This window comes from Hyperoodon ampullatus, assembly GCF_949752795.1.
Source record: "Hyperoodon ampullatus genome assembly, chromosome: 6".
In the NCBI taxonomy this organism is placed as follows: Eukaryota; Metazoa; Chordata; class Mammalia; order Artiodactyla; family Ziphiidae; genus Hyperoodon; species Hyperoodon ampullatus.
In genome coordinates this window covers 12,222,672-12,248,935 of record NC_136919.1, presented here as the reverse complement: position 1 = coordinate 12,248,935, position 26,264 = coordinate 12,222,672, and the positions used below count along the sequence as shown (strand labels likewise).

Genomic DNA, 26,264 nt, shown 5'->3' with positions numbered 1-26,264 from the left:
GTTTAGCATACAGGAGGATGCTGACTCTTACTTATGATTTCTTCTTCTCCAAAACCTGCTTCTTCCCCAGTGTCCCCATCTCCAGTTTGTGGGACCTCATTGCTCAGGCCTGAAAACTTGATACCATCCTCTTCTGTTCTTTCTTTCACACTTAACATCTTCATATTCCACATCCAAGCCCTGTCATCAAAATATATCCTGAATCTCATCACTTCTCAACCCTTTCATCACCAATGCCCAAGTCTAACCATCTCATCACTTCTCTTCTGGAATATTGCAGTCGATTCCTTGGTCCTTCTGTTTCCACAGTGGTTTCCTCCCAGACTTTTTTTTTTTTTTTTAAATGAAAGCTTATTTATTTATTTATTTGTTTGTTTTTGGCTGTGTTGGGTTTTGTTTCTGTGCGAGGGCTTTCTCTAGTTGTGGCGAGCGGGGACCACTCTTCATCGCGGTGTGTGGGCCTCTCACTATCGTGGCCTTTCCTGTTGCGGAGCACAGGCTCCAGATGCGCAGGCTCAGTAGTTGTGGCTCACGGGCCTAGTTACTCCGCGGCATGTGGGATCTTCCCAGACCAGGGCTTGAACCCGTGTCCCCTGCATTGGCAGGCAGATTCTCAACCACTGAGCAACCAGGGAAGCCCCTCCCAGACTCTTTTTGATCTCATCTCTCCCTTGCTTAAAACTCTAATGGCTTCTTATCTGAGAATAAAACTCAGGTTCTTGCCTTGGCCTGCAAGGCCTGGCACCATCTCACCTCTGACAGTGTGATTTCAGCTACTACTACTTTTCCCCCTTAGACTTTCCACTTCAGACACCCTGGCCTCCTTGCTGTTCTCAAACATACTGAGCATGTTCCCTCCTCAGGCCTTTGTACTGGCTGGTCTCTCTGCCTGTAATGTTGTTCTCCTTGATGTCCACATGGCTTCACCCTCACCTCATTCAGTCTTAGGCTCAATGATCATGTCATCAGAGAGGACTTCTCTGATTACAGTGTCTAAAGTAGCAGCTCCCCCCCAACTCTTACACCCTGTCTCCTTATCCTGTCATATTTTCTTCATGTCACTTATTGATACTTAACATTATTTTATATGTTTGATTATTATCTGCATGCCCCCTGTCCCCATGCTGGAATTAAGCCTGAGACAGAGGGGACTTTATCTCTTTTGTTTATTGCTGAATTCCCAGCACAAGAACAGGATCTGACATGTAAATATTGGTTGAATGAGTGAATAAATGAATATTCTGTTGAGCTTCTTCCAAGTGTTTTACAAAGAAGAGTTAACATGGATTTGGGCAAGACTTAAAAATAGCTTCTAGCTGAAGGTTTACCTTTTGGGTTTTCATTAGCTTGAAACACTTTAATAATAAATGGATTCTTTATTTCCAAAGTCCAGATGGGAGGTGTCTAATGTCTTTTTCCTTGCCTGTGCTTCCAAAGAATTAAGGTAGACAAGGCCGCACAGCACACGTTATTATTTGCTTAGATACATAATTCCTTTTGGTGTTGGAGAGCCCTGCATGGCTAGGGTACACTTTGGATGATTTCCCCTACTTGCACATGGTTTCAGGTGAGAAAAATAGTAATTTTTCTTGAAATTGACTCATCATGGAAAGCCTACAGATTCACCAGGACATGAGAGAGTGAGCTTTTTCTGCTAAAAGGTGGGATATGGTGTGTACAGTTTAGTTAGTGATGATTAGTTTCACTCTGGCAGCTATACTTAATACCAAAAAATATTAAAGGAGATATAGGCAATAGTTGAGCCAATTATTGGCAAAGGACTTCAGTCACAGTGATAATTTGTCAGCTCAAAAATAAGAGAAATCATTGGCAAGCTCAGTTATGAGCCCTGCATTATGTAGACTGCATGATGGAGGAGGGCCTCAGTCAGCACAGAGAGTGCATAGGATCTTCTGGTTGTTTGGAGACCCTCTAGCCATGGAAAAGGGGATTCCTGCTAGGTGAATGCTCTGGAAACTAGCTTTTGAATTTCTTAGTGTAGAATTTAGAAAGGAACACTGGCCTTGTAACTCATTCAATCCCATTCCGTTATTTTTTAATTTAAAAAAAAAGTGTTGTTTTTTTTTTGTGACTCAGTTTTCTGAGTTGTACTTCCTACTTAAGGTGGGAATAGGGAATGCTTTACCTCTCATGCCAGTCCAGGAAACAGATACCTATTCTTGTTGTTGTCTCTTGTTGTGTTTTAGCAGTTACGGTGTTGTAATTTCCAGTATTTGTACAGATTTTATAAGAATCTCATGGGCTTCCCTGGTGGCGCAGTGGTTGGGAGTCTGCCTGCCGATGCAGGGGACACGGGTTTGAGCCCTGGTCAGGGAGGATCCCGCGTGCCGCGGAGCGGCTGGGCCCGTGAGCCACAACTATTGAGCCTGCGCGTCTGGAGCCCATGCTCCGCAACGGGAGAGGCCACGATAGTGAGAGGCCCGCGCACCGTGATGAAGAGTGGCCCCCGCTTGCCACAACTAGAGAAAGCTCTCACACAGAAACGAAGACTCAGCACAGCCAAAATAAAGAAATAAATTAATAAACTCCTACTCCCAACATCTTCTAAAAAAAAAAAAAAAAAAAGAATCTCATTTGTTCCTCACAGTACCCTGTGAGGTGCAAAGGGCAAATCAAGTATGGAAACTGAGGCTTATAGAAGCCAAGTGACTTGCCTGGCTGATACTGACTGGGCAGTGACAAAAGCCCTGTTGGAACTCAGGCCTTCTGACTGCGTGCTCCCAAGGCTTTCCACCCCGTTGCATGGCCTCTTATTTCAGAAGGTGGCGGGAACCAAGTTTGGTGTGGCAGTATCTGCAGTGGCCACAAGGTGGGTCTGTTGCCCAGAAAGGTCCACTGTCCTCTCGGTGCCTGCGTCTTCCTTTTCTCCATCAGTCTCTCCCAGTATCTGTCTTTACTTGCCTCTCCTTTTTTTCCCTCTCTCTCTTTTCTGCCCTTTTACTTCTCTCCTTCTCCTTAATTTATTATGGGACTGAATTTTTTTATTTCTTACAGAGTTTTAGACCCCTGCTCTTAATCTAAAATTTAACAACATACATCAAAACTCATTTAGCCATCTATTGAATTTCTCTCCCTCCGTGGGTCAGTGACCTGAGATGGAAAAGTTGTTTCCACTTGTGATATAAGATCTAAAAGGAATTTCACTTTAAATAGATTGTTCAGGAGATCGGGAATGGTCCACAGGAGCTCCACAGCCCTTTCATACCCATAACTGTGCCATGCGCCATCTTTAGTGGGGGGAAATGGGAAAAAAAAAATTAGGTCTTTTAAGTTTTTGACCCAAGAAATATGTGAGAGCAGCTGTTTCTTTGTGTGTCTATACAGGAATTTTGAGAAAAGTCTGATACGTGAGGCTGGTTTAGAAGAATCAGGAACTATGCTAAAAGAGATGGCTCAGTGGGTTTCTTAGATCAAATCTAAAGACTTGACCCTTTGGCTGTAGAATCCTGCCTGATGTGAAATGGAATTTCTGAACCATGGCTTCATTGGAATTTGTTATGTCAAACATAAAGCGAATGTGCTAGGCTTCAAACTACCTGTAAGAAAAGATATTATTACAAAAACCAAATAGTAATATCTGTCAATTAATGTAATCCTAACCATTTGCTATTTGGAGAAACAGAAAACTCTTTGGCATTTGGGGATATTTGCCCTCAGGGCATGTTTTTATTCACGAGCTTAAAAGCAGCACTAGTTTGAACTTCATTCTCCGCTAAATCATTTGTGTAGTTAGTGTGGGTTTGGGTTTTAACTTCTGTGTTTGTAGTGACTTCATCAGTCTTTTTTCTTGATATGTTCACGGAAGCTTGTATAGTGTCTACACATAGTGAATTAATCCTTAGAGTGACTGTATGAGGTCATTTTATGGATGTGTGTACTGAAGGTTAGAGAATTGAAGAAAACTCCCAAAGGGCACAAAGTTAGTAAGGGATGGAGTTGAGATTAGATCCCAGGAATTTCAGACTCTAAAGTCAATGCTTATCATCATTGTGCTTTACTGTACCTGAGGGATTGAATGAATGGGACAAGAGCTACTTCCATTGGTCCACTTTTGGTGATATTTGTCATAATGATGGGTAACTCAGTCTCTATGTCAGTGTTGAAACTTACCTTTTGTACACTGTAGTTGAGTTCCATTTTCCTTATAACTAGACCCGGCTAGTTTTACAAGATGTCTTTCCTTGTTCCTACCGTTTAGAATTGGATTTCATGAGGAAGCTTCTGAGTGGGTACTCTCGTTCTCTGCATTGAACCCTAAAGTTTGCTGGTTGTTGCAAGGGTAGCAGTGGTCACTACCTTCTTGTTTTATTTTAATAAGTTCCTCTCCCTTGGTCCTTATCTGCATTTGAGTCCTCTGCTAATAATTTGCTTCTTGCATTTTAGAAAAATACTCTGATGGTAGAACAAGGATGCCTAATTCTATTTAGTAATCTTTGAGGGAGTGTGAGCCTGAACTGTTTGAATAAATTAAATAAAAAGGCTGAGAAATCAAATAGAATGTTGATTTGTTTCAAGTGGCTATAAGTGCAGGCCTTGGACTCCCACAGACCTTGGCTCTCATGCTGGCTCTGCCTCTGCCTCTGCTTTGTGACCTAAGGTAGGTTAGCACAGCAGGGTTGTAGAGAGAGAAATAAGACGATGCCTTTAAAGTAGTGGCTGCTCTTCTGATGATATTATCATCATCCTTCACACACCAGTGCTCTTTTGGCCCACCCTGTTTTGATATCCTCTGCCCAGGTATCTGCTTTCCTTAAGTCAGTTCAAGTCAACAAGCATTTGTAGATTGCCTTCTATGCCAAGAATATACTGTGCTCAGTACTGGGCATGCTACAGAGATGGGTAAAAAACAAGAATCACCCCAGACTTGCATTCTTGTGCTGGCATTGCCACTGAACAGTCTGGGTCCTTTACTTTAGACAAGTCACTTTACCTATCTAGGTCTCAGTTCCCCAGTACAATGAGGGTGATGATCCCTGCTGTATGCATCTCAGAAAGTCGTTTTGATGATTAAAGAAAATAGTAGATGTAGAGGTAGCTTGTTATCTTGAAAACTTTTATGTAAATCTCAGGTTCTTGTAATCACTAACTGAAAAAGAACCATGGACTTGTGTCAGATTTCTTTATTTAGCAACGAGGACTTTGGGGTCAGGATCTCCTTAATGTACCAGGCCTCTTCCTACCCACACACTCACCCACACAGCATAACTCCAACCCTGCCACGCAGAACTACTAACATTCAACCTCCCACCTGCACTGGACTTTCTGTGAGTCCAGCCCAGCAGGGATTCTGACTTTTGCAGGAACTTTATTTATTTTTTATTTATTTTTAAAATTAATTAATTTATTTATTTTTGGCTGCATTGGGTCTTCGTTGCTGCACGCAGGCTTTCTCTAGTTGCGGCAAGGGGGGGCTACTCTTTGTTGCGGTGTGCGGGCTTCTCACTGCGGTGGCTTCTCTTGTTGCGGAGCACAGGATCTAGGCACGCAGGCTTCAGTAGTTGTGGCTCGCGGGCTCAGTAGTTGTGGCTCCTGGGCTCTAGAGCACAGGCTCAGTAGTTGTGGCACACGGGCTTAGTTGCTCTGCGGCATGTGGGATCTTCCCGGACCAGGGATTGAACCCGTGTCCCCTGCATTGACAGGCGGATTCTTAACCACTGCTCCACCAGGGAAGCCCCTTGCAGGGACTTTAAACCAAACTTCAGAATCAGCTCCTAATATTTCCTATCAGCAGCCTGTTTCCTACTCTTCTGTGTTAAATGGACTTTGTTTAAATGGCTCATTGTTTGCAGCACATGTTCAGAGAAGGAAAGCAGATAATAATGTTACAGCCACCCTTTATTAAAAAGACTTCACTGTGTGCCAGCCAGGTACTCTTCTTAGCTCTTTATGTGTTTTATATCATGTGATCCTCATAACAGTAGTTCTCATAAGGACTGTTGGGATTTTCACAGATGAGGACCCTGAGGCTGAGATAAGGCAACTTGCCCTCAGTCACACAGTATGTCATCCGCAGAGCCAGGACTCAAGCCTTGGTCTGTCCAGGCTCTTACTGGCCGACGGTACTACCTCACTCCCACCAAGGTCAGCAGCCACTCTCATTCTTTCTCCATCAGTGTGGGCCACGACATCCCTGCCTGTTCCAGGGCCTGATCAGGGGCCAGCTTTCCCAGGGCAAGTAGCACATGTTTTAAGAGAGAACCTTATCCAATTCCTGTGACAGATTAATGACAAGTGAGTGACCAAAGGAAAGGTGTTTTAGACTAATTGTTACTTCTACCAAAATATCAAACTGGCATGTTCCAAGTCTCCACCTTCTCTCTAATTCAGGGTTTCTTAACCTGGGACTATGGATGGGCCTCAGGGAGCCCATGAGCCCTCTGAAATGGTGTGTAGAATGTTTTATTGCTGGGGGTGGGGTGGGGGTTAGCTTCTGTGCTTTTTTTTTGTGGGAACCATGGCTCTCAGGGGACATTCAAAGTGGTACTGTCTCTAACAGTGTTAAGAACCTTGTACTAATTGCAATGAGGTATAAAATTGTTTTTACCTAAATTACAAACTCAGCCTTAACCCAGGAAATTATTAGAATTTTTTCCTCCTTGAAAGAACAGATTTCAAATTTAATCGTCTTTGAAGGCAAAAATACCTCTGTGTGTGAAGCCGTGATTTCCACAGCCTTCTGATAGGAGTCAGCCAACAGCGGGTGTGATTCAGAGATCTGAGGCTGATTCCATAGCTTCTCTTCTTCTTGAATTCAGTTAGAATTTTAGTGGTAGAAGTAAGAGACAGACAAAATGAACTGTGGGGACTGTGTCTCTTCATTAAGTATTTTCATGCTTACTGTGTGCCAGGCATTAGGAATTGCACAGTGCATAAAGAGTTCCTGCCCTTGTGGAGTTTGCATATCCTGACCTGTGTACATCTTCGTATCATTAATGCTTAGCAAAGAACACTGCACATAGTGGGGCTCAATTATTGGATAAATAAAGTCCCTGCTTGCATCCTTATTGGGTTAAAAGGAAGGCCTTTGACTTTGATTTGTTCAACAGCTGACTGTTGCGATTATGTTCCAAGCATGGAGTTGGGCGCTAGAGGTATGGTGGTAAGCAAAACAGACGTGGCCTGTTTCCTAGTGGGAAGACAGATAATCAAGTAAGCACATAAATAAATAATTGTGAACTTGGACAGGTGCCATGGAGGATTTGGCTTGACGCTATGAGAATATATAATGAAAGACCAAGCCTGATAGGGGGAAGAGGGTGTCAGGGAAGGGTTCACTAAAGAAGTGATGTGGAGGGACTTCCCTGGTGGCGCAGTGGTTAAGAATCCGCCTGCCAATGCAGGAGATACAGGTTTGATTCCTGGTCGGGGAAGATCCCACATGCCGTGGAGCAACTAAGCCCATGAGCCACAACTACTGAGCCTGCGCTTTAGAGCCCACGAGCCACAAGTACTGAAGCCCACGTGCCACGACTACTGAAGCCTGCGCACCTAGAGCCCGTGCTCCACAACAAGAGAAGCCACCGCAATGAGAAGCCTGCGCACCACAATGAAGAGCAGCCGCCACTCACTGCAACTAGAGAAAGCCCGCCAGGAGCAAGCAACGAAGACCCAATGCAGCCCCCCCCAAAAAAAAAGTGATGTGGAGCTCTGATCTGAAAGGTGAAGAGGAGTGATCCAGGCACAGGTTTGCACAGGCAGAGGGACCAGGCTTGGAGTGTACGTTCACTTTGGTTGCCATTTCCATTTAGAAGACAGGTTGATGCAAAGGAGCGGGGTGGGTGGTGGTGGTGTGGGTTCCCTTCTCATTAATTTAGCAAGCATTTCTGGGCGCTCTCTGTGCATGCGCAGGGGACAACAGTGAGTGACACAGTTCTGACCTGGAGAAGGCACTGATAAATGGGACAGGCGGGCTGAGAGGTGCTGGTCTTTCCTGGGTGCAGCCTCATAAGGACACTTGAATTGATGCTTTTGCTGCTGATACCTCTCGTTCCTCACTCAGGCATCAGTCTTTTTCACAGCGTCTCCGCCTCAGAGGCAACCTGAGCTAGTTGACTCTGGTATGCAGCCACATGCTCCGGAAGTCAGGATCAGCTATGAACCCATTATAAGCAGTGTTACGTTTGTTTATTTTTTGTTTGTAATGGGGTTGGAGGGGGTGGGGTAAGGCATTCAAGGGAAAGAGGGAAGAAGAGAGAGACCGAGAAGTGAGGCTGAGAATTGGGAAGGCAAGTCTCAGCTGGGAAAGAAGTCAGAACTCTGGACCAGCAAGCTCTGCATAGAGAAGTGAGCAGAGCTTTGTCTCAGAGAAGCCCAGAGTATGAGAATTATTTTTAAACAGCGTTCACTTTGTTAGCATAATTATAAATGTAATTCATGCTCAGTGTAGAAAATGTGGAAGCATAGGAAACACATAAAGAAATGCCCATATCCTATCACAGAACTGTAAGAACCAAATGAGATGACATGTGTGAAGGGCCTGGCATGTCTGGAGCACTTATTACACACTAACTGCTGTTACAGTGTGAGGGAGAATCAACCCTTTTGCTCTGAGAATGAGACATTTATAATAAAGGATAATGAAAGGTAGAAAAAGTTATTTTGTAATTAGCCTTTTAAAATGTATATTTATGAGAAAAATGTTAATTCTTCCTTACCCCAGCATGAGAATGATAAGTTGAAGAATCCTGAAGATTTGTGAGAATGTTTTGAAGGATTTGGTGTCAGTTCTCTTTTTTATAAAGCACGAGGGGAGCCTTGTATCCCTGCTCTCCCTTGTCATTTACACAGACTGACAGCGGAGAGTACTGGGAGGAAATGTTTGCTGCCCACAAGCCTCATTTAGTTTCTGTTCCTCTGCTATTGACCTGTTAGGATTGCTTATAAATTTACTGATCACACAGTTGTTCTGTTTAGGTGCTTTCTTTGTGAATCACTTACACGCACGATAAATATTCACCCCAGCATTGGCCTTAAACCACAGAAGATCTAGGTTTAGGGATGTCAGTTTCCAGCTTGTGGCCTCACCCCAGGTGTTTAGTGGGCATCTTGCTATAGACTGCAGCCAGGGCATAGTGCTTCATGGCTCCTAGCTGCCTCCCCTCGGGCAGTGGCCAAACTGCAGGAGTAAACTCTGATTGAGGCAGGCCTGTAAACAGCCCGACGGGGCCAGGTGTCCACAGAATCAGTTGGAGAGGAACACCAGGCAGCTCGAGTAAGACAGAAAGGGAAGAATGGAGCAGGGATTGGAGATGCTGACATCACCTGCCGAAAACCTGGGCCTGTCCCGTCCCCTTTCTATGGCTCAGTATTTTATTCTGTAAACTAAGGAAGTTGGACTAGACTAACTCTGTGATTCCTAGGAACTGGGGGCTAAAAGTCAGATTTGTGAGTCAGCAGTGTAGTAGTTTGTAGTGATTGGTAAGAAAAAGCTTGAGAGAAAGAGGACAGTAGTTTAATGGGATGGAAGAGCAGCTAAATAGAACGCTCAGCAGAACTGTGTGTTTAAGGGCAGAGAGAATTGTGCCTGTTTACAGGCAGCACAGAAGGTGCTAGTTGAAAGGAAAGTGGTAGATGGTAGGACAGTGAGGTAGCTACAGCTTGAACTTTGGATGACGCCTCATGGCCTGCCCTCAGATCCTGAACCTGCCCGTCGCTAACTGAGTGACTTTGGTCAAGTCACGTAACTTCCTTATATCTCAGTCCACTTGCCTCTAAAATGAGAATACTAATGCCATACCTTGTAGAGGTGTCATGAGGTCACAGAATGAAAGCACCTGCAGCAGTGCTGGTATGTGCTAAAGAAATGGCCCATGAGGAGGAGGAGGAAGATGGACAGTCAGACCTAGAACTCAGGTAGGAGGGGTTATCTGTTGGGTGCTCATTCTGACTACTGGTAAAAACTTCAGCAGCCAGTTATCCCCAGCAGACCCATGGACATGATGGTAGTCATTGAGTAAGAATTTTAGGTCCTGGGCTCATGTGCAGGAAACACCACTTTCATAGTAACTTGGGATGCTCAGGTCAGCAGAGGTTTTGGTCTTCAGGGCAAGCCCTGAGGCACCCACCCGTTTCTGATACTTTTTAATTTGTGCTGTGCTTTATCCTACAGATTAGTCAGAAGAAGTTGAAAAAATATGAAAAAGAATATCACACCATGAGGGAACAGCAGGCCCAACAAGAAGACCCCATCGAGCGATTTGAGGTTTGTTTACGGCCTAGGTGATGTGAAGTGCTTTCAGCCTTTCATTTTACGTAATTGTGCCTGTAACTAGCTTTAGTGAGTTCTTTTTTAAATTTAGTTTTACTATTTCTAGGTTCCAGTTTCAGTTTGAGTTTGCAAATGAGAAAGCAAGATTTGTTTTGCTTCAGACTAGCAGCCTAGTTTGTTACAGTTCGGTGGGCTTTTGTCACAGTTAATAAGAAGTAGCTGCTTGACAGTCACTTGAATTTAAGTATTTCTCTGTGGAGATAGAAAGTAAGCAGTTGTTGACTGGCAGCACGCTAGGACCGGCCACATCTCCCGTGATTCCCGTAGGACTCAGCAATTAGTTCTGAGGGTTAACCTGAGAAGTTGTCATTTCCGTCAGATTTTTATGTCTGTAACTGGTTTCTTTTTACCCATCAGCGGGAGAATAGGCGTCTACAAGAAGCTAACATGAGGTTGGAACAGGAAAATGATGACTTAGCCCATGAGCTGGTGACCAGTAAGATTGCACTGCGAAAGGACCTGGATAACGTAAGTCTGACTTGTCTGAAGGGATGGTTATATTGAAACACTTCTCCCTTAACCAAGTGAAATCCTGGAATTTTAGCGTTTGTTGTTCTAGTTAGTGTTTCCCTCTTATGATCCAACTTGCTCTTGTCAGTACTGTTCCCTCCTCTCCTTCAGGGATCATCGATGATCTCATTAAGCCCTCTTTACCACATTCTTCTCTCATGATACACGCAAACCCTGAACGCCTTTCCAGACATTGATTGAAAGGCGTTTCTGGCTATTCTTATGTTATTGCAATTGGCAGTAGCATGTAATCACTCTAATTTCCTTAACTTACCCCTAAGACAAGAACAGATTTTGTCACCCTGCACATCATGTGCCTGTTGGATAAGCATTGCCAGTTGTAATAAAGCACAGGGCCTCCGCAGCTTGCAGTTTCATCAGGAATTTCTGTTGGCAGATATTCTGTTTTTCTTTGCTTCTCCTAATCTTAAAAGGTTTGAGATGATGGCATTCCTGGCAGGGTGTTTGTCCATTTACTATACTACAGGCTTCCCATAGTGCACTCTCTCATTCATGGTTTAGGTCAGAGGTTGGCGAACGTTTTCTGTAAAGGGACAGATAGTAAATATTTTAGGCTTTGTGGGCCACATGGTCTCTGTTGCAACTATGTAACTCTGCCATTGGTGCCTACACAATAAATAAACGAATGCGCATGGCTGTGTTCCAGTAAAACTTTATTTACGAGAATAGGTGGCAGGCTGGCTTTGGCACTTGGACAAAGTTTGGCAGCACCTGACTTACGTTTCCCTTCAGGCTCCTAAGATTACTTTTCTGCTTGTTGATTTTCCTGAGGCTCTAGAGGTAGGCTTAGGCTATTGAGGGTTTACAGGGGACTTAACATAATATATTGAACCCCTTAGGATCTGTGAACTTCACAAGGTCCTTGACAGCCACCAAACATGTATGAAAATATTGTGTACTACTGTATTTCTCTGGCAGTCTTTGCTTCATTAGATTCTCCAAGTGAGTCACATGGCAGATGAAGAAAAAGAGAGATGGCAGTATCTACTGGTTCTTATTACTCCTCTTTAGAAGTAGAATAATGGAGTAAAATTTTGAACAGATCTGGATTCTACCATCAGCTAGTCTACTTTCAAGCAGAGTGAAGTGTGGGGAGGTGGAATAATAGCTGTGTCCAAGAGTATAGTGAGAATTACATGAATTGGTGTGTATGAAAAGCGCAGGAATTAGGCACAGGCAGTGTTGTTTTGCTCTGTTTGTCTGATTGTCAGCTATAAATAGCTGCAGGAAACTGGGAAGACTCCTTTTTCCAGTTTTTCCAGGGAGAGTGTTGCAAAGCCATTAGCCCTCAGTAACCAGAACCTGGAGATCCCCCTGCTTTTTGGTTTACCACAGTCTCCTTAGTTTGGAGTTTCCTCCCTGTGGTGCAGGTTCCCAGCATACCCTCTGATCTTCTTTGTAGAAACACTATGAGAATCATTCCCTCACTGTTCAGGCATTTCTGCCAAGTGAGCGGAGGGAGGTGGGTGTACACTGAGCAGGGTAATTGCTGAAGCAAAAATCACAGTGTGCACCTGTGGTGGCTCTTCTAGCAGCTGTAGGTCATGCAGAAAGGAAGTGAAAAAGAAAAGAAAATGGGTCCTGTACTAGAGCTTTGTATTCTACAATGAAATTATATTAAGAGGCAACTTAAGATAAAATTCCAGGCAGATTTTTAGTTTGAGCTGTTGCATTTGCCAGTCTGATGGGACCAGAAGTAACATTGATGCTCTACTAGTTTAGGGTGGAAAATACACTTCTTAGGTTCTTGAAGCCTGCCTTTAAAGAGGGTAAGCCTTTTTTTAAGTTGTCTTTGCCTGGCACAGTAGTCAAAAGAGCTAGGTTACATTCCTGATATCAGAAGTGAGAAATAGTAAAAATAAGATGAATTCCCATTTACTCCACGATGCTGTATGTGACAGGCACAGTGAGAAGCACTTTGTTAAACTCTAATATCTCTTATCCTTACCTCAGCCTTGTAACATGAGCCCCATTTATGGATAAGGATTTTTTAACAATAAAGAAACTTGAGACTCAAGAGAGAGGAAGGCACCCAGGAAGAAGCGGAGCCAGGAATGTAACCCAGGTGCATCTAATTGAAACACCCAGGCCTTTTCTGTAATGCCACACTGTCTCCAAAATGAATATGGAACAAGAAGCTATGGTTTGAGGTCATAACTACATCAAAAATATACTGACACCTAACAACATTTCTTAAGCACTTGCAGAGTTCTAGACACTGCTCCACATGCTGTGTACTTACTGTCAAATCCTCCAAACAACCCTTGTGTAAAGGATACAGTTACAATCCCCATTTCACTGGTGAGGCCAAAAGAGGTTAAATGTCTTACACAGTCACACTGTTAGTGGCAGAGCCCTTAGACTGCAATCCAGCTGGCCTGCCGCTCTTAACTTGGCTCAGAGGAGCAGGAACCCTGTTGCCACTAGGGCTCAGGAATAGCAAACTGGGGTCCCATCGTCCAGCCATCGACAGTGCTGAGAAAACAGACCTTTTCACACTAAACTTTGAGTCCCTTTCCAAGTTAGTGTTCTCTCGTATCTTTTGAATCATCAGGGAAAATCAGTTAGGTTCTGAAGTGAGGGCTGTGGGGTCCTCTCAGCGTGCTTTGGCTTCAGGGACTTAGATTTCTGAAAGAACTTCATCATGCCCTTTCACTCTTCCCTTTCTGCATCCCAGAGAAAAGCTCTCATATGTGGCTTATAGGATTTCCAGAACCCTCTCTGTATTTCCAACTGATTTTATTATCACTTTTGTTATTCCTCACCTGTCATTTCTGTTACTTGTCACAGAGCAGCTATGGAGAGATCCCCGGTCAGCTACTGAGTCCCTAGGTGACTCCATCCAAGCTTTCTCCTCTATGAAATGGGAGTAATGCCTGGACCTGACATTAAGGCATTGGTGCTAAAGGCTGAGAGGGAACCTATGGAAGGTACCTGGCGCAGGGCTGATAGGACCCCACCTGAGTCCCCTCTGGCATGGTTGCTCTCTACATTGAGACAGTGTAATGAGAGTGATTACAGGACACAGGAGCCCAACTGCTGGGATTTGAATTCTGGCTCCACTGCATCTAGTTCCCTGGACTTGAGCAGGTTGCTAAACTTTCCCCACTGAATTACTTTGGTCTCTTTATCAAAAAATCAATTGACCTGGGCTTCCCTGGTGGCACAGTGGTTGAGAGTCCGCCTGCCGATGCAGGGGACACGGGTTCGTGCCCCGGTCCGGGAAGATCCCACATGGGCCCGTGAGCCATGGCCGCTGAGCCTGCGCTTCCGGAGCCTGTGCTCTGCAACGGGAGAGGCCATGACAGTGAGAGGCCCGCGTACCGCAAAAAAAAAAAAAAAAAAAAAAAAAAATCAATTGACCTGTATGTATGGGTCTCCTCGATTCTGTATCTGCTCCATTGATGTATACGTCTATCGTTAATGCCAGTACCACACTGTCATAATTACTCAGGTCATGAGAGTTCTCCAATTTCGTTGTTCTTTTTAAAAAATAATTTGGCTATTTAAGTAATTTGCATTTCTATATAAATACTAGAATCAGTTTGTCAACTTCTAGAACTAAAAGCCTTCTGGGATTTTGAGTGGGGTTGTATTGAATCTATAAATTAGCTTGGGGAGTATTAACATCTGAGCAGTGATTGAACCTTCCAATCCATGAATATGTTACAATTTTCATTTATTTAGGTCTTTTTCAATTTCAGCATTGTTTTCTTAGTTTTCAGTTTACAAGATTTGCACATATTTTAATCTGTTATTAAGGGTAATTTTTTCTTTCTTTTTTTAAAATAAATTTATTTAATTTATTTAGTTTTGGCTGTGTCGTTGGGTCTTCGTTGCTGTGTGTGGGCTTTCTTCTAGTTGTGGCGAGCGGGGGGTACTCTTCACTGCAGTGTGCAGGCTTCTCATTGTTGCGGATCACGGGCTCTAGGTGCATGTGCTTCAGTAGTTGTGGCACGCGGGCCCAGTAGTTGTGGCTCACAGGCTCTAGAGCGCAGGCTCAGTAGTTGTGGCACACGGGCTTAGTTGCTCCGTGGCATGTGGGGATCTTCCCAGAACAGGGATCGAACCCATGTCCCTTGAATTGGCAGGTAGATTCTTAACCACTGTGCCACCAGGGAAGTCCCAAGGGTAATTTTTTCTTAATTGCGTTTTCCAATTATTTATTGCTAGTCTCTAGAAATACAGTTGATTACATGACCTTGTATCCTGTGACCTTGCTAAATCACTTACTATTCTTGTAGCTTTTTTGTTTATTTTTTAGGATTTTCCACATACACAATCATATCATCTCTGAATAAAGACAGTTTTACTTCTTTTCAAGTCATTCTGTCTTTTTTCCCTTGCCTTCCTGCACTGACTGGGACCTTTGGAACAATATTGGATGGTGAGAGTGGACCTCATCACCTTGTTCCAGATGTTAGCTGTAGGTTTTCCATAGATCAGGTTGAGGAAGTTCTCCTTTCTTCCTGTTTGCTGAGAGTTGTCATGAATGGGTGTTGAATTTGATCAGATGCTCTTCCTGCATCTGTTGAGGTGATTATTTGCTATTTTTCCTAATTCTGTTAGTACAGTGAAGTGTAGACAAACTGATTTTTCAGTGTACACAAACATTGCATTCCTAGGAAACGTGGGGTTTCTTTTTTTTTTTTAAGATTTTTATTTGTATTAAAGATTTTTGTGTTGCTAAGGGATATTTGTCTGGAGTTTCTTTAATGTTTTTGTCTGGTTTTGATATCAGGGGAATGCTAGCCTTCTAAAATGAACTGGGAATTGTTCCCTCCTGTTTTTTAACGACTTTTTGTGGGATTGTTCCTTGATTAAATCTTTAATTTAATTCCCTAGTGAAACCACGTGGGCCTGGAGTTTTCTTAGCAAGAAAAAAAAAATTTTTTTTTTTTTTTCTTGCTGCGTGGGTCTTCGTTGCTGTGCACAGGCTTTCTCTAGTTGTGGCGAGCGGGGGCTACTCTTCATTGCGGTGCACAGGCTTCTTATTACGGTGGCTTCTCTTGTTGCGGAGCACGGGCTCTAGGCACGGGCTTCAGTAGTTGTGGCGCACGGGCTTAGTTGCTCCGCAGCATATGGGATCTTCCCAGACCACGGATTGAAGCTGTGTCCCCTGCATTGGCAGGTGGATTCTTAACCACTGCGCCACCAGGGAAATCCAGCAGGAAATTATTTAATTATGATTTCAGATATGGAGCTATTCAAATTTTATAGCTCTTCATGTGTACATTTTTATACTTTGTGCCTTTCAAGTGATTTATCCATTTCATCTTAGTTGTCAAATATATAGGCACAAAGTCGTTGATATTCCCTTATTCTTTTAATGTTTATAGGATGGATCTGTTGAAGTCTTCTCTCTTTCATTACTGATATGGGTAATTTGTGTCTTTTCCCTTTTTTCCTTAATCAGTCTACTAACTAGAAGTTTATCAATTGTGTTGATCTCTTTAAAACCAAGCTTTTGGTTTTGTTGATTGTTTTTTCTTTTTCTTTTATTGATTTCTGCTTTTTATTATCTCCTCCTACTTTTCTTTTGGTTTAATTTGCTCTTTTTCTAGCTACTTAAAGAAGAAGCTTAGTCATTGATTTGGACCTTTCGTCTTTTCTAAAATAAACATTTAAAGTTATAAATCTCCCTGAAGCACTATTTCAGCTACATCTCACACATTCTGATGTGTCGTGTTTTTATTTTCATTCACTTCTTGCGATTGCTTCTTTGATCTCTGAGTTAATTAGTAGTGTGTTGTTTAATTTTTAACTATTAGGGATTTGTCCCCGAAATTTTTCTGTTGTTGATTTCTAATTTAATTCAGTTGTCATCAGGGTACATATTTTTTCTGATTTTAGTGCTTTTAAAACATACTTATGCTTATTCTAGGGCCTTCCACATTGTCTGATGGGTGAATGTGCCACATGCTCTTGGAGAGTATGTGTCCTCTTGTTGTCGGTGGGGTGTTCTGTCATGTCACTTCTGTCAAGTTGATTGACTTTCACGGATTTACTGCCTTTCTCTTTATTTGTTCTATCACTTACTGAGAGAACAGTGAGGAAATCTGTAACTCTGTGCACTTATCTATTTCTCCTTTTAGTTATGTCAGTTTTTGTTTCCTGTAATTTGAATTTATGAATGCATTTCAGATTTACTGCCTTCTTAATGGAGTGACTCTTTTATTGTTATGAAATGTCCCTCTTTGTCCCTGGTTAATACTCTTTGTTCTGAGATCTACTTCGTCTGATGTTAATATAGCCATTCTGACTTTCATGGTATTTCATGGTGTATCCTTTTCCATACTTTTACTTTTAACATATCTGTGTCTTTATATTTAAAATGGGGTTTTGTAGCCAGCATATAGTTGGATCTTGCTTTTTGAAATTTAGTCTGATAATCTCCTTTTAATTGGAATGTTTAGACCAGTTACATTTAATGTAATTATTTATATGGTATATTGAACTCTACCACCTTGCTGTTTGTTCTCCATTTGTTGTATTTGCTTTTTCTTTCTTTTTTCCCCTTTTCTGCCTTCTTTGGTTTAATTGGGTATTTTCATGATTTCATTTTATCTCCTTTACTGCCTTATCTGCAGTTCTGGAGGACTCGGATCTCCAGAGCTCTACCCCACAGGTTCCAGCCACCTCAGCATCTCTGACCCCCGACCTCTGCCTCCACCCTTTGAGGCATATGCTCTGTTTGGAACCCCTCACCCTGCTCCTTGGTCCAGAAGTGCCTCTAGGCAGAAAGCCAGAATGGTAGTAGGACCTTGCTTGTTTCCTTTCTCCCAGGAACCACAATTCTGCATTTGTTTTTAGTGTCAGCAAACAGTAGTTTTATGAATTTCGTCCAGTGTTTTGTTTACAGTGGGAGCGTAAATCTGGTCCTGGTTAGTCCTTCATGACCAGAAGCGGAAGTCTGGATTTGTGTTTATCACCAGATGTTCTCTCCTTATGTGCTTATGTAAGTAGAATGACTGTGCAGCAAGTGTGGTGCCATAAGAGGACCCTGGTTGGTCAGTCCAGTGGCCTGTGTGCACCTTCCTATTGACACAGCCTTGAGAGTCAGCTCTTGGAGTGATGGCACAAATGCTGGGCTTAATGTTGAGAGACCTGGTTTCGGATTCCAGCTCTGCTACATGCATTGTGCAAGCTTGGGGAAGTCACTTCCCCATCTAAATTTTTTCTAAACTGGGGAGTCAGGATGGGCAAGGAAGACTCTTGAGTTCATGACCTGGCTGTCCCGTACTTCTTAGAATCAGTCTTATCTACCATGGGAGTGATGGTGAGTAACTGAGAGAATATAAGTATGTGCTGCAGGTTCCAAAGTACTGTTCAGAAGGTGTGAGCTGGGTCCAGGGGAGAGAAGGGAGAAGCGACAGGATGTTCTGTTGATTAAAGTAGAACAGAACCTTTGACAGGACTTTCTTCTTCTTCTTTGTTATTTCCTCTTTTGTCTGATTCTTATTTCCATTTTGATTGCTACTGGGGTTTGAACTAGAGGTGATTATAAGCCACTCACCAGAAAGGACACGGCTTAACTCCAGGACCCCATTTAATTGCACGCATATGCAGTTTGCCAGTAACTATTGGCCTTTTGAGTTGCATATCGTGCCATTCTCAGTTCTCCATTTAAGGCCCCAGCCCCCTGGAACCTATGCCTCGCAAAGAAAGTACGTCAGAAGATGTGGTGTAGTAGAAAGCAGAGGGGCTCAGCTATACTACTTTAGCTAGGTGACATCAGAAATGCTCTTTAATTTCAGGGAAACCACCATCCATTGTCAAAGGAGGTTGGATATAAGGAGCTGGCAAAGACCCTCTATATCTAGCGCTCTGTAACTAGGAGCTTCCACCTCCTTTCCTTGACTGCCTTCTGACATGCGACAGTCTCTCATTCTTCAGTGTTATCCTTGGACTCTCCAGTGTCAGGGACTGTATTTGTCAGGTTCAGGTGTATCATTTTCACTTGGACCCAAAGATCTGCCCACCAGACCTTTGCATGCTTTAGAAAAAAACTGGGGTGGAAGATGGCCATTTCAGATAATAAAAGGAGAGTGCTAGGGAAGGGGTGCCTTCCTTTGTCAGGTGACAGTGAGAGCAAAATGCAGAACTTATTTGATGAAGCAGAGCGAATACTGAGAGTTTGGAAGAAGAAAACCAGAATTTATTATTACTGTTAATGATAATGACACCTACCTTTTATTGAGCATTTACTATATGCTAGGCACCGTGCTGAGTCCATTCCATGCCTTGTCTCTCAGATGAAGATCAGAGAGGTTCTCAAGGACTTGTCCAAGTGGCATACAGGGAGCGATGGGAGTCAAGACCAGGCTGTCTGACAAAGGCGAGCTCCCAGCTACTGCCCCGCACTGCCTCTGGGCAGGAGACCGGGCCGGACACTTGTGCATGAGTGTAGTCTCAGCGTGACCTTGGGCATATCACATCCCCTCTCTGGATCACAGTTTCCTCATCATCTTAAAATTGGATTGTTCTGGGTAATTCAGATGCCTTTCAGTTCTCACTTCTTGTTCTGTAACAGCACCTCTTAAATGTTCCAGGCTGAGGAAAAGGCAGATGCACTGAATAAGGAGCTGCTTATGACCAAACAGAAATTGATTGATGCAGAGGAAGAGAAAAGACGGCTGGAAGAAGAGTCTGCTCAGGTAAGGGGAGCTTTGCCCCTCCCACATTCCTCTGTGTCTTGTAAATGCTTGAGAGCTGGGAGTTCACTGGTGGCTTCCTGTTGGCACCGGAGAACCCAGAGACAGCTGGCTTCAGTTTCTCTCCAAAGGCCTTTTGTATTTACTGTGAAAAGCATAATGGTTCTTAATAATTAAAATGTAGGAGGAGACAGTGGGGCAAAGCCCATCCTTCACTGGGGCAGGAGAAATTCTTGTGTGTCAGCATCTGAGTGTGGCAAGAGGGTTATTAGCATTTCTACAAAAGGAAAGCAGACATCACATAACGTCTGGCTCTTCCCCTACCTGTCCACCGACATCTCCCCCACAGAGCAAACTCTGGAAGGCTTGTCCTGAGCACAGCCCCTGGGCGCAGACTCACAGCCATAGGAAGAGCTTTGGGTGCTGCGTGCCCCAGAGCAGGCGGGCTCTCCTTCACCATCCACCCTCTCGTCTCAGTCAGGCTGCCTGAGGTGAGAGATGGCGGGGCGCCTCCCACATAATCCATGAGGCACTGAAGGAGCGGCAGTCCTCCCGTTAGCTCTTCCTCTGCATTTGCTTTGTGTTATTACCTCCTCAGCTCAGGATCCCAGGTTGGGCTGCACTGACAGGGAGGAACTTCAGCAAAAGCCCCAAGCTGAAAGTACAGAAGTTTTGACTGTTCTCTCCTAGCATCAGGAGTAGGGTTAATGGGCTTCCCTGGTGGCGCAGTGGTTGAGAGTCCGCCTGCCGATGTAGGGGACACAGGTTCGTGCCCCGGTCCGGGAAGATCCCACATGCCGTGGAGCGGCTGGGCCCGTGAGCCATGGCCGCTGAGCCTGCGTGTCCGGAGCCTGTGCTCCGCAACGGGAGAGGCCACAACAGTGAGAAGCCCGCGTACCACACACACAAAAAAAGAGTAGGGTTAGTAGTGCTGAGAGTGAGGAGGAAGGGAGGGGAGTTACCTCCAGTAGGTCAGGCACTTCGGGGAAAGCCCAGCGCTAAGCACGGAGTGCCAGAGCTTCGCTTGTATTTCCCTTAACGTTCACTTTTGCTTTTCTTAATGTACGCAGTTAAAAGAAATGTGCCGTCGGGAACTCGACAAGGCAGAATCTGAGATTAAAAAAAACAGTTCTATCATCGGTGACTACAAGCAGGTGGGTCCGTGCACCGTGGAATTGGGCCATGTTCTCTGGAAGCCCTGCTTGCCTGCACAAGATGTCTTCTCCACACCTACGCGCTTCCCTGCTCGGCGACTTGCACTGACGAGTCCCTTCGCTTCACTGGACAAGTTACCGCACTGCTTTTCAACTGTAAAATAAGGGAAATCATCGCTCACCCAGAGAACTGTTGTGAGGAGTCCATGAGATTATCTTTGTGGAGCACCTGGCATAGTTACCTCACATAAGCAGGCACTTAATACATGGAAGCCCCCGAGTTCTTGGGAGCACTTCAGACTCATGATGTAGAACCACCTCTCTCCCCAGCGGGTTGCATTTTGAGAACATAACTGAATTGGTCTTGTTTCTTTCTGTACTGGGATCTCGTGCTGGCTCCTGAGTCTGGCAGTGTCTGTAAACATTGGCCATCGAGCGTGGCGCTGATAGGTCCCTGCAGGTCCTAGGCCAGTGGATGCGGGGGTGGGAGAGCCAGAGGCACCTCTGCCCGCCTGTCATCTCACACCCCCTCCTGCTCAGTGCTGTCCCAGTTCCGCTCATCATAGTCCAGCTTCCACTGTAGAGCTCATCCCGAGCCCAAGTTGTGCGAATTATGACATTGCTGAAGAGATTGTCATTTTATATTATGTTTGTTTCTTCAGATTTGTTCTCAGTTGAGTGAAAGATTAGAGAAGCAGCAGACTGCTAATAAAGTGGAAATTGAAAAAATTCGGGTAAGTCCTTCGTTATCAAAGAGATTTTATACCACCTAGTTCATTTTATGGCTATATTCACAAAAAATTTGGGGAGGGGGTATTCTTTTTTTTTTTTTTAAATAAACTACCACTATTAATAACAATACTATCTTTTTTTAAAATTAATTAATTTATTTATTTATTTTATTTTGGGCTGCATTGGGTCTTCGTTGCTGTGCGTGGGCTTTCTCTAGTTGCGGCGGGCAGGGGCTACTCTTTGTCGTGGTGCGCAGGCTTCTCGTTGCAGTCCCTTGCTGCCGAGCACAGGCTCCGGGCGCGTGGGCTTCAGTAGTACTGAGGTAGTTGTGGCACACGGGCTTAGTTGCTCCGCGGCATGTGGGATCTTCCCGGACCAGGGCTCGAACCCGTGTCCCCTGCGTTGGCAGGCGGATTTTAAACCACTGCGCCACCAGGGAAGTCCCCGGGTATTCTGCTTTGATTCCAAAAACGAGGGAAGCTGATGAGTACCTGACAAGGTGGCTGTCAGGACCTGGTTCAACTACTGACAACTGATATTCTGCCTCTTTCCTCTAAGCAGGGGATACAGATAAGACCAGAAGAGCTCTGGCATTAGATCTCAAAATACAAGTGTCCCTCTTCCTTACAAATTTGTATAACGTCCTCCTCCGCACTAACTTCACTTGTAAAAAGACAAAACAAAACACAAGAGCCCCAGGACTTCAGGTGTTGTCTGTGATTACTGCAGCACCCTGCTGAGGTGGAAGAGTCCTGCAGGTGACAGGCTGTGCTTGAGGGTGGGGTGTAGAGGCCCGGTCACTCCCCACATTGTTCTGTAGCAGGGGGACACTCCCCTTCTGAGCTCAATTCCTCTTGCTGTAACGGGCCAAGATACAATGAGAACCTGAGTTTTTAATGTTTGCTTGCCAATTTGAGGGTTTTTGTAACTTGGTGCTTTCTTTCTTTATTATTAGAATACTTGTCAGATTTTACTGAGATGAGTAATTTACTGAAAGATACTTTACTAACATGTTTACAACTCAGTGGACAGAAACGTGGGGGAGTCCACGGCCATGTCTGCACAAACCAGCATTTTACCTGGAGCAAGATGATACCTGGCCTCCATCTAAGTAACCAGCAGTACCTATTTTTTAAACAAAATTTGTTTTCTGATGCTAAAACTAATAATAATGTTCATTGCAGAAAATTTGGAAAATAAGAGTAAAGGAGGAAAAAAAAACCCTTATAATCTTATTACCCACAGACAACATCATCATTAACACGTTGGAGTGTATTCTTTCAGTCTTCGTTCTAACATACAGAATTTCATTCACTCTAAGGCATTTTTTTCACATTTACATCTGAAATTGGGACATATTTTATAACTAATGGCTTTTTGTGGTTTAATTGGCAGAATATTTTCTTAGAGGAAAACGAAATGATGTTTCTTTCTTACAGTCATTGCCATCTTATTTTCATGAAATGTGGTATATCCGTGTAACTATACTTTAACGACATTTTTGGGTCCTAGTTTACCCAGCGCTTAAACATTTTTACCATGTTACGAAAAATTCCTCAAAAACTTCTGAGGCTGTGTACTTCCTTGTATAAATATAGCACATCCTATTTAATTTTTCCCAGTAGCTGGATAGTTTATCTCCCTGCCCCTTTTTTGGGTCTCTAATTCTGCAGTGAAATTCCTTGTATGTAAATCTGTATCTAGTCACTGCTTTTTCATTTTTTAGCCAAGGTTCCTAGAAGTGAGATGACTGGGTCAAGACATAAGAATATTTGAGTTGCTTTTGATGTATAACACCAGGTGACTTTTCCAGTAGGTCATCTGCCAGTTTACAGAGAGAACAGAGTTTTTCAGAAGCTGTAGTGCTCAGCGGAGAAGCCATCTCTTGGCTCCCCAGAAAGGAGATGCTCACACCTTCATGTCTTCTTTGTCTCTTCACATCTGACATTCAATTTCAGCAAAACGTGGATGACTGTGAGCGCTGCCGGGAATTTTTCAACAAAGAAGGGCGCATAAAGGGCATCAGCTCAGCTAAGGAAGTTTTGGATGAGGACACAGATGAGGAGAAGGAAACACTCAAGAACCAGCTGAGAGAGATGGAACTGGAACTGGCACAAACCAAGCTGCAGCTGGTGGAAGCCGAGTGTAAGATCCAGGTAACAGCTGCCTCTTCGCCCCCGGCCAGCCCTCTGCCCCTGGTGCAGCGGGACCCAGACCTGCACGGGGGCAGGATTTCGCTGGTGTGGGCTAGAAACCCCAGAAATGATCTTTATGGTTTGGGGTTTTTTTCCCTTTTAAACTTCTACCATAATCCTCATGGGAAGAAGCTCATTACTTGCTATTTACTAGTGGATGTTTAATTAGCATTTAGCCTGTCCTAACGATTGGACTTTCTCATATAAGAATTATCCATCAAACCTAGAATCTTTCTGGTGGAGCAGAGAATGCATGATTTGGAATCACAGCTGCACCACCAGACTCTTTGACCTTGGGTTGGTTAGTAACCTCCTTTCACTTCAGGTTCCTCATCTGCCAGTGGAGGTGATGAGGGGTCACTCTGATAGTTTGCTTTGAGGACTGAAAAAGATAATGCACAGGAGGGCTCAGCACGATATCTGAGGGCTTCACAAATACCGGCTTTTATGCCCCCGCTCCCGTCACTTACCCAGCTTTGTGACTTTGGACGTATTACCTAATGTATCTGGGCCTCCTTTCCTTATGGAGAAACTGGGGCTTGTTTTGTTCATCTTTATACTGCATGGCTAGTTCCCTCAGCCCCGATGCTGAGCACAAGGTAGGCACCAGGCACAGTTTGCAGAAGGAATCAAGTTCAGGACTAAAGCATAAGCCCTGGTCTCCGTATCACACATGGTACCTGGGCGTCTGCTTCGCCCAGGCCCGGTTCTCGCTGTTGGGGCTGCACAGCTAGCACGTGGCCTCCGTGACCGTCCAAGGCGGCGAGGAGAGGCCTCACCAAGGACAGTATCTGGGCTGTAGTCCGAGAGTGAAAAGAGGTTGCCGCTGCAGAAAAGACAGAACAGTGAGCCTTCCTGGTGGAGGGCATGGCCTGTCCAGCAGCACAGAGGGAGGAGAGGGCCTGCCTGGAAGGGCCTTCAGGAAGTAGGGGTGGAAGTGGGTGCTGAGCTGGAAGAGTCTCAGCCCAGATTGTGAAGCATCTCGGATGTCTTGCTAGGGGGTCTAGGCTTGAAAGGCTCTTGCCGGAAATTAATGATGCACTCTTAGGTAGAACATTTGGTCTGTCTCCTGGTATGCAGTGGGTGGACGGAGAGGGAGACACTCAGGTAGGAGGCCGTTTTAATAAATAGACGAGGCAAGAAATGAGGAGGTCTTAACTAGGAAATCTCCCAGAGCTTTAGGCACTCCAGATCTTTCTATGCCAGTTTGAGAACTGGGGGAATTTCCAGAGGCCTCTCAAGAGGAAATAGACTGAATTCTTGGCTTGGCTCGGCTCTGGGGAGGCAGTGTCATTAGCACTGGAGACCAGCATCCTCACGTACGTCGTTCCTCTTCCAGGACCTGGAGCACCATTTAGGCCTCGCCCTCAACGAGGTTCAGGCGGCCAAGAAGACGTGGTTTAACCGAACACTGAGCTCCATAAAGACGGCAACCGGGGTTCAAGGGAAAGAGACTTGCTGAGAGCAGCTGCTGCCTCCAGACACCTTCAGAAAACATGACACCTTTTGTTGCCTTCTTTGGCCAGATGTGTGATTCTGTGACATGTCCCAGGACCAGAATGTACCTAAGTCAGATCCATAGAAGCATGTGGGTAGGTTGTTGGACCAGAGCTCATGAAGCAGGCAGCCCGTGCGGTAAGGCCCTCCTCACTCCTGATACTAACAGGCCTGCCGGCTGGCCTGCCACCCTGGACGTTCCAGAAAGTCACTCCTCCGTATGACCTCCGGGCCTCTTCCCGGTTAGGTCAGCTCCTCACCCAGCCCGGCGGCTGAGTGACATTATCAGAGTCTGGGGATCCTTCAGGCCTTTGGTTTTTTTCTAAACCTTTAATCTTTTTTTTAAAAATACACGTATTATTATATATTGGGGGGGGGGGGGCAGGGGATCGGTAGCTCAAATAATTATCTGCTCCAGTGCCAGCAGAGGGTCCTCCAGGTAGACATGGAGAAGCACTTTGTTTTAAATAGGAGGGTTTCATGGTTGTAGGTGAAGCCACCTAGTTTTGTTAAACTAACTCTACGATGCACAGGTTTTTGGTTTGGCATTATTCACATGTTTCTGATCAATTCTATGCAACTCTCATAGTTCCTGTTGTTTTTAGTGTTAGCTGCCAAATGACTCCGCAGTGCTGGGGTGGGTGACTTGACCGACTGTCGAGACTGGATTAATCATAACGTGGACAAATCTTATTTTGCTTAATGTGTCGTGTGTGTGTGTGTATATATAAATATCTTTTCCCAGTGCACCCAATTGACAGTGTTTAAATCCCAGACTAGGACTGATGTGCACAACTTAATTATGTGGTTATTTTGGGCACTTAATTTCACTCAAGGTTTGTCGGGCTCTGCTCTCCACCCTGCTGTCGCGAGAGCTGTGAAGAGCCCTCACTTCAAGGTTCTAGTGTTTTTGCACAACAGCTTGTACAAGTGAGAAAGACTCTGAGGTGTGTGCGTGTGTGTATGTGTGTGTGTAAATGTGAGGATGTACAGGACACACATGCCAAGAGGCCCCCGTCATGCTGGCCTGTGTCCCTGCCTGCCTGGGCCCTCCCCGGAGTGAGGCTGGGTGCAAACCTCGCTGTTCAGATGGGCTGCAAGTTCTTGCTTCAGAACTATGGAATAGAGGTTTTAGCACCTTTTTTTAAACAAAATAACTTTAGACTTTTAATTTATATAGTGATATGCTGACAGGCTGTCTCGCAGATGACTT

The 26,264-nt window shown here is 44.5% G+C and overlaps 1 protein-coding gene across 2 annotated transcripts in view; it reads left to right on the top strand.

Moving 5' to 3' along the window:
• The window catches only part of RABGAP1 (RAB GTPase activating protein 1), a gene marked incomplete at both ends in the record, with an annotated part of 135,449 nt that extends 110,433 nt beyond the window's left edge, over positions 1-25,016 (top strand). For both annotated transcript variants that reach the window (XM_079706061.1, XM_079706060.1), the window contains 7 exons: positions 10,130-10,222; positions 10,646-10,756; positions 19,372-19,476; positions 20,544-20,627; positions 21,290-21,361; positions 23,318-23,515; positions 24,894-25,016. In XM_079706061.1, the coding sequence (XP_079562187.1) occupies positions 10,130-10,222; positions 10,646-10,756; positions 19,372-19,476; positions 20,544-20,627; positions 21,290-21,361; positions 23,318-23,515; positions 24,894-25,016 (786 nt within the window). The remainder of the gene's footprint in view (positions 1-10,129; positions 10,223-10,645; positions 10,757-19,371; positions 19,477-20,543; positions 20,628-21,289; positions 21,362-23,317; positions 23,516-24,893) is intronic.
• Positions 25,017-26,264: the final 1,248 nt, after the last annotated feature.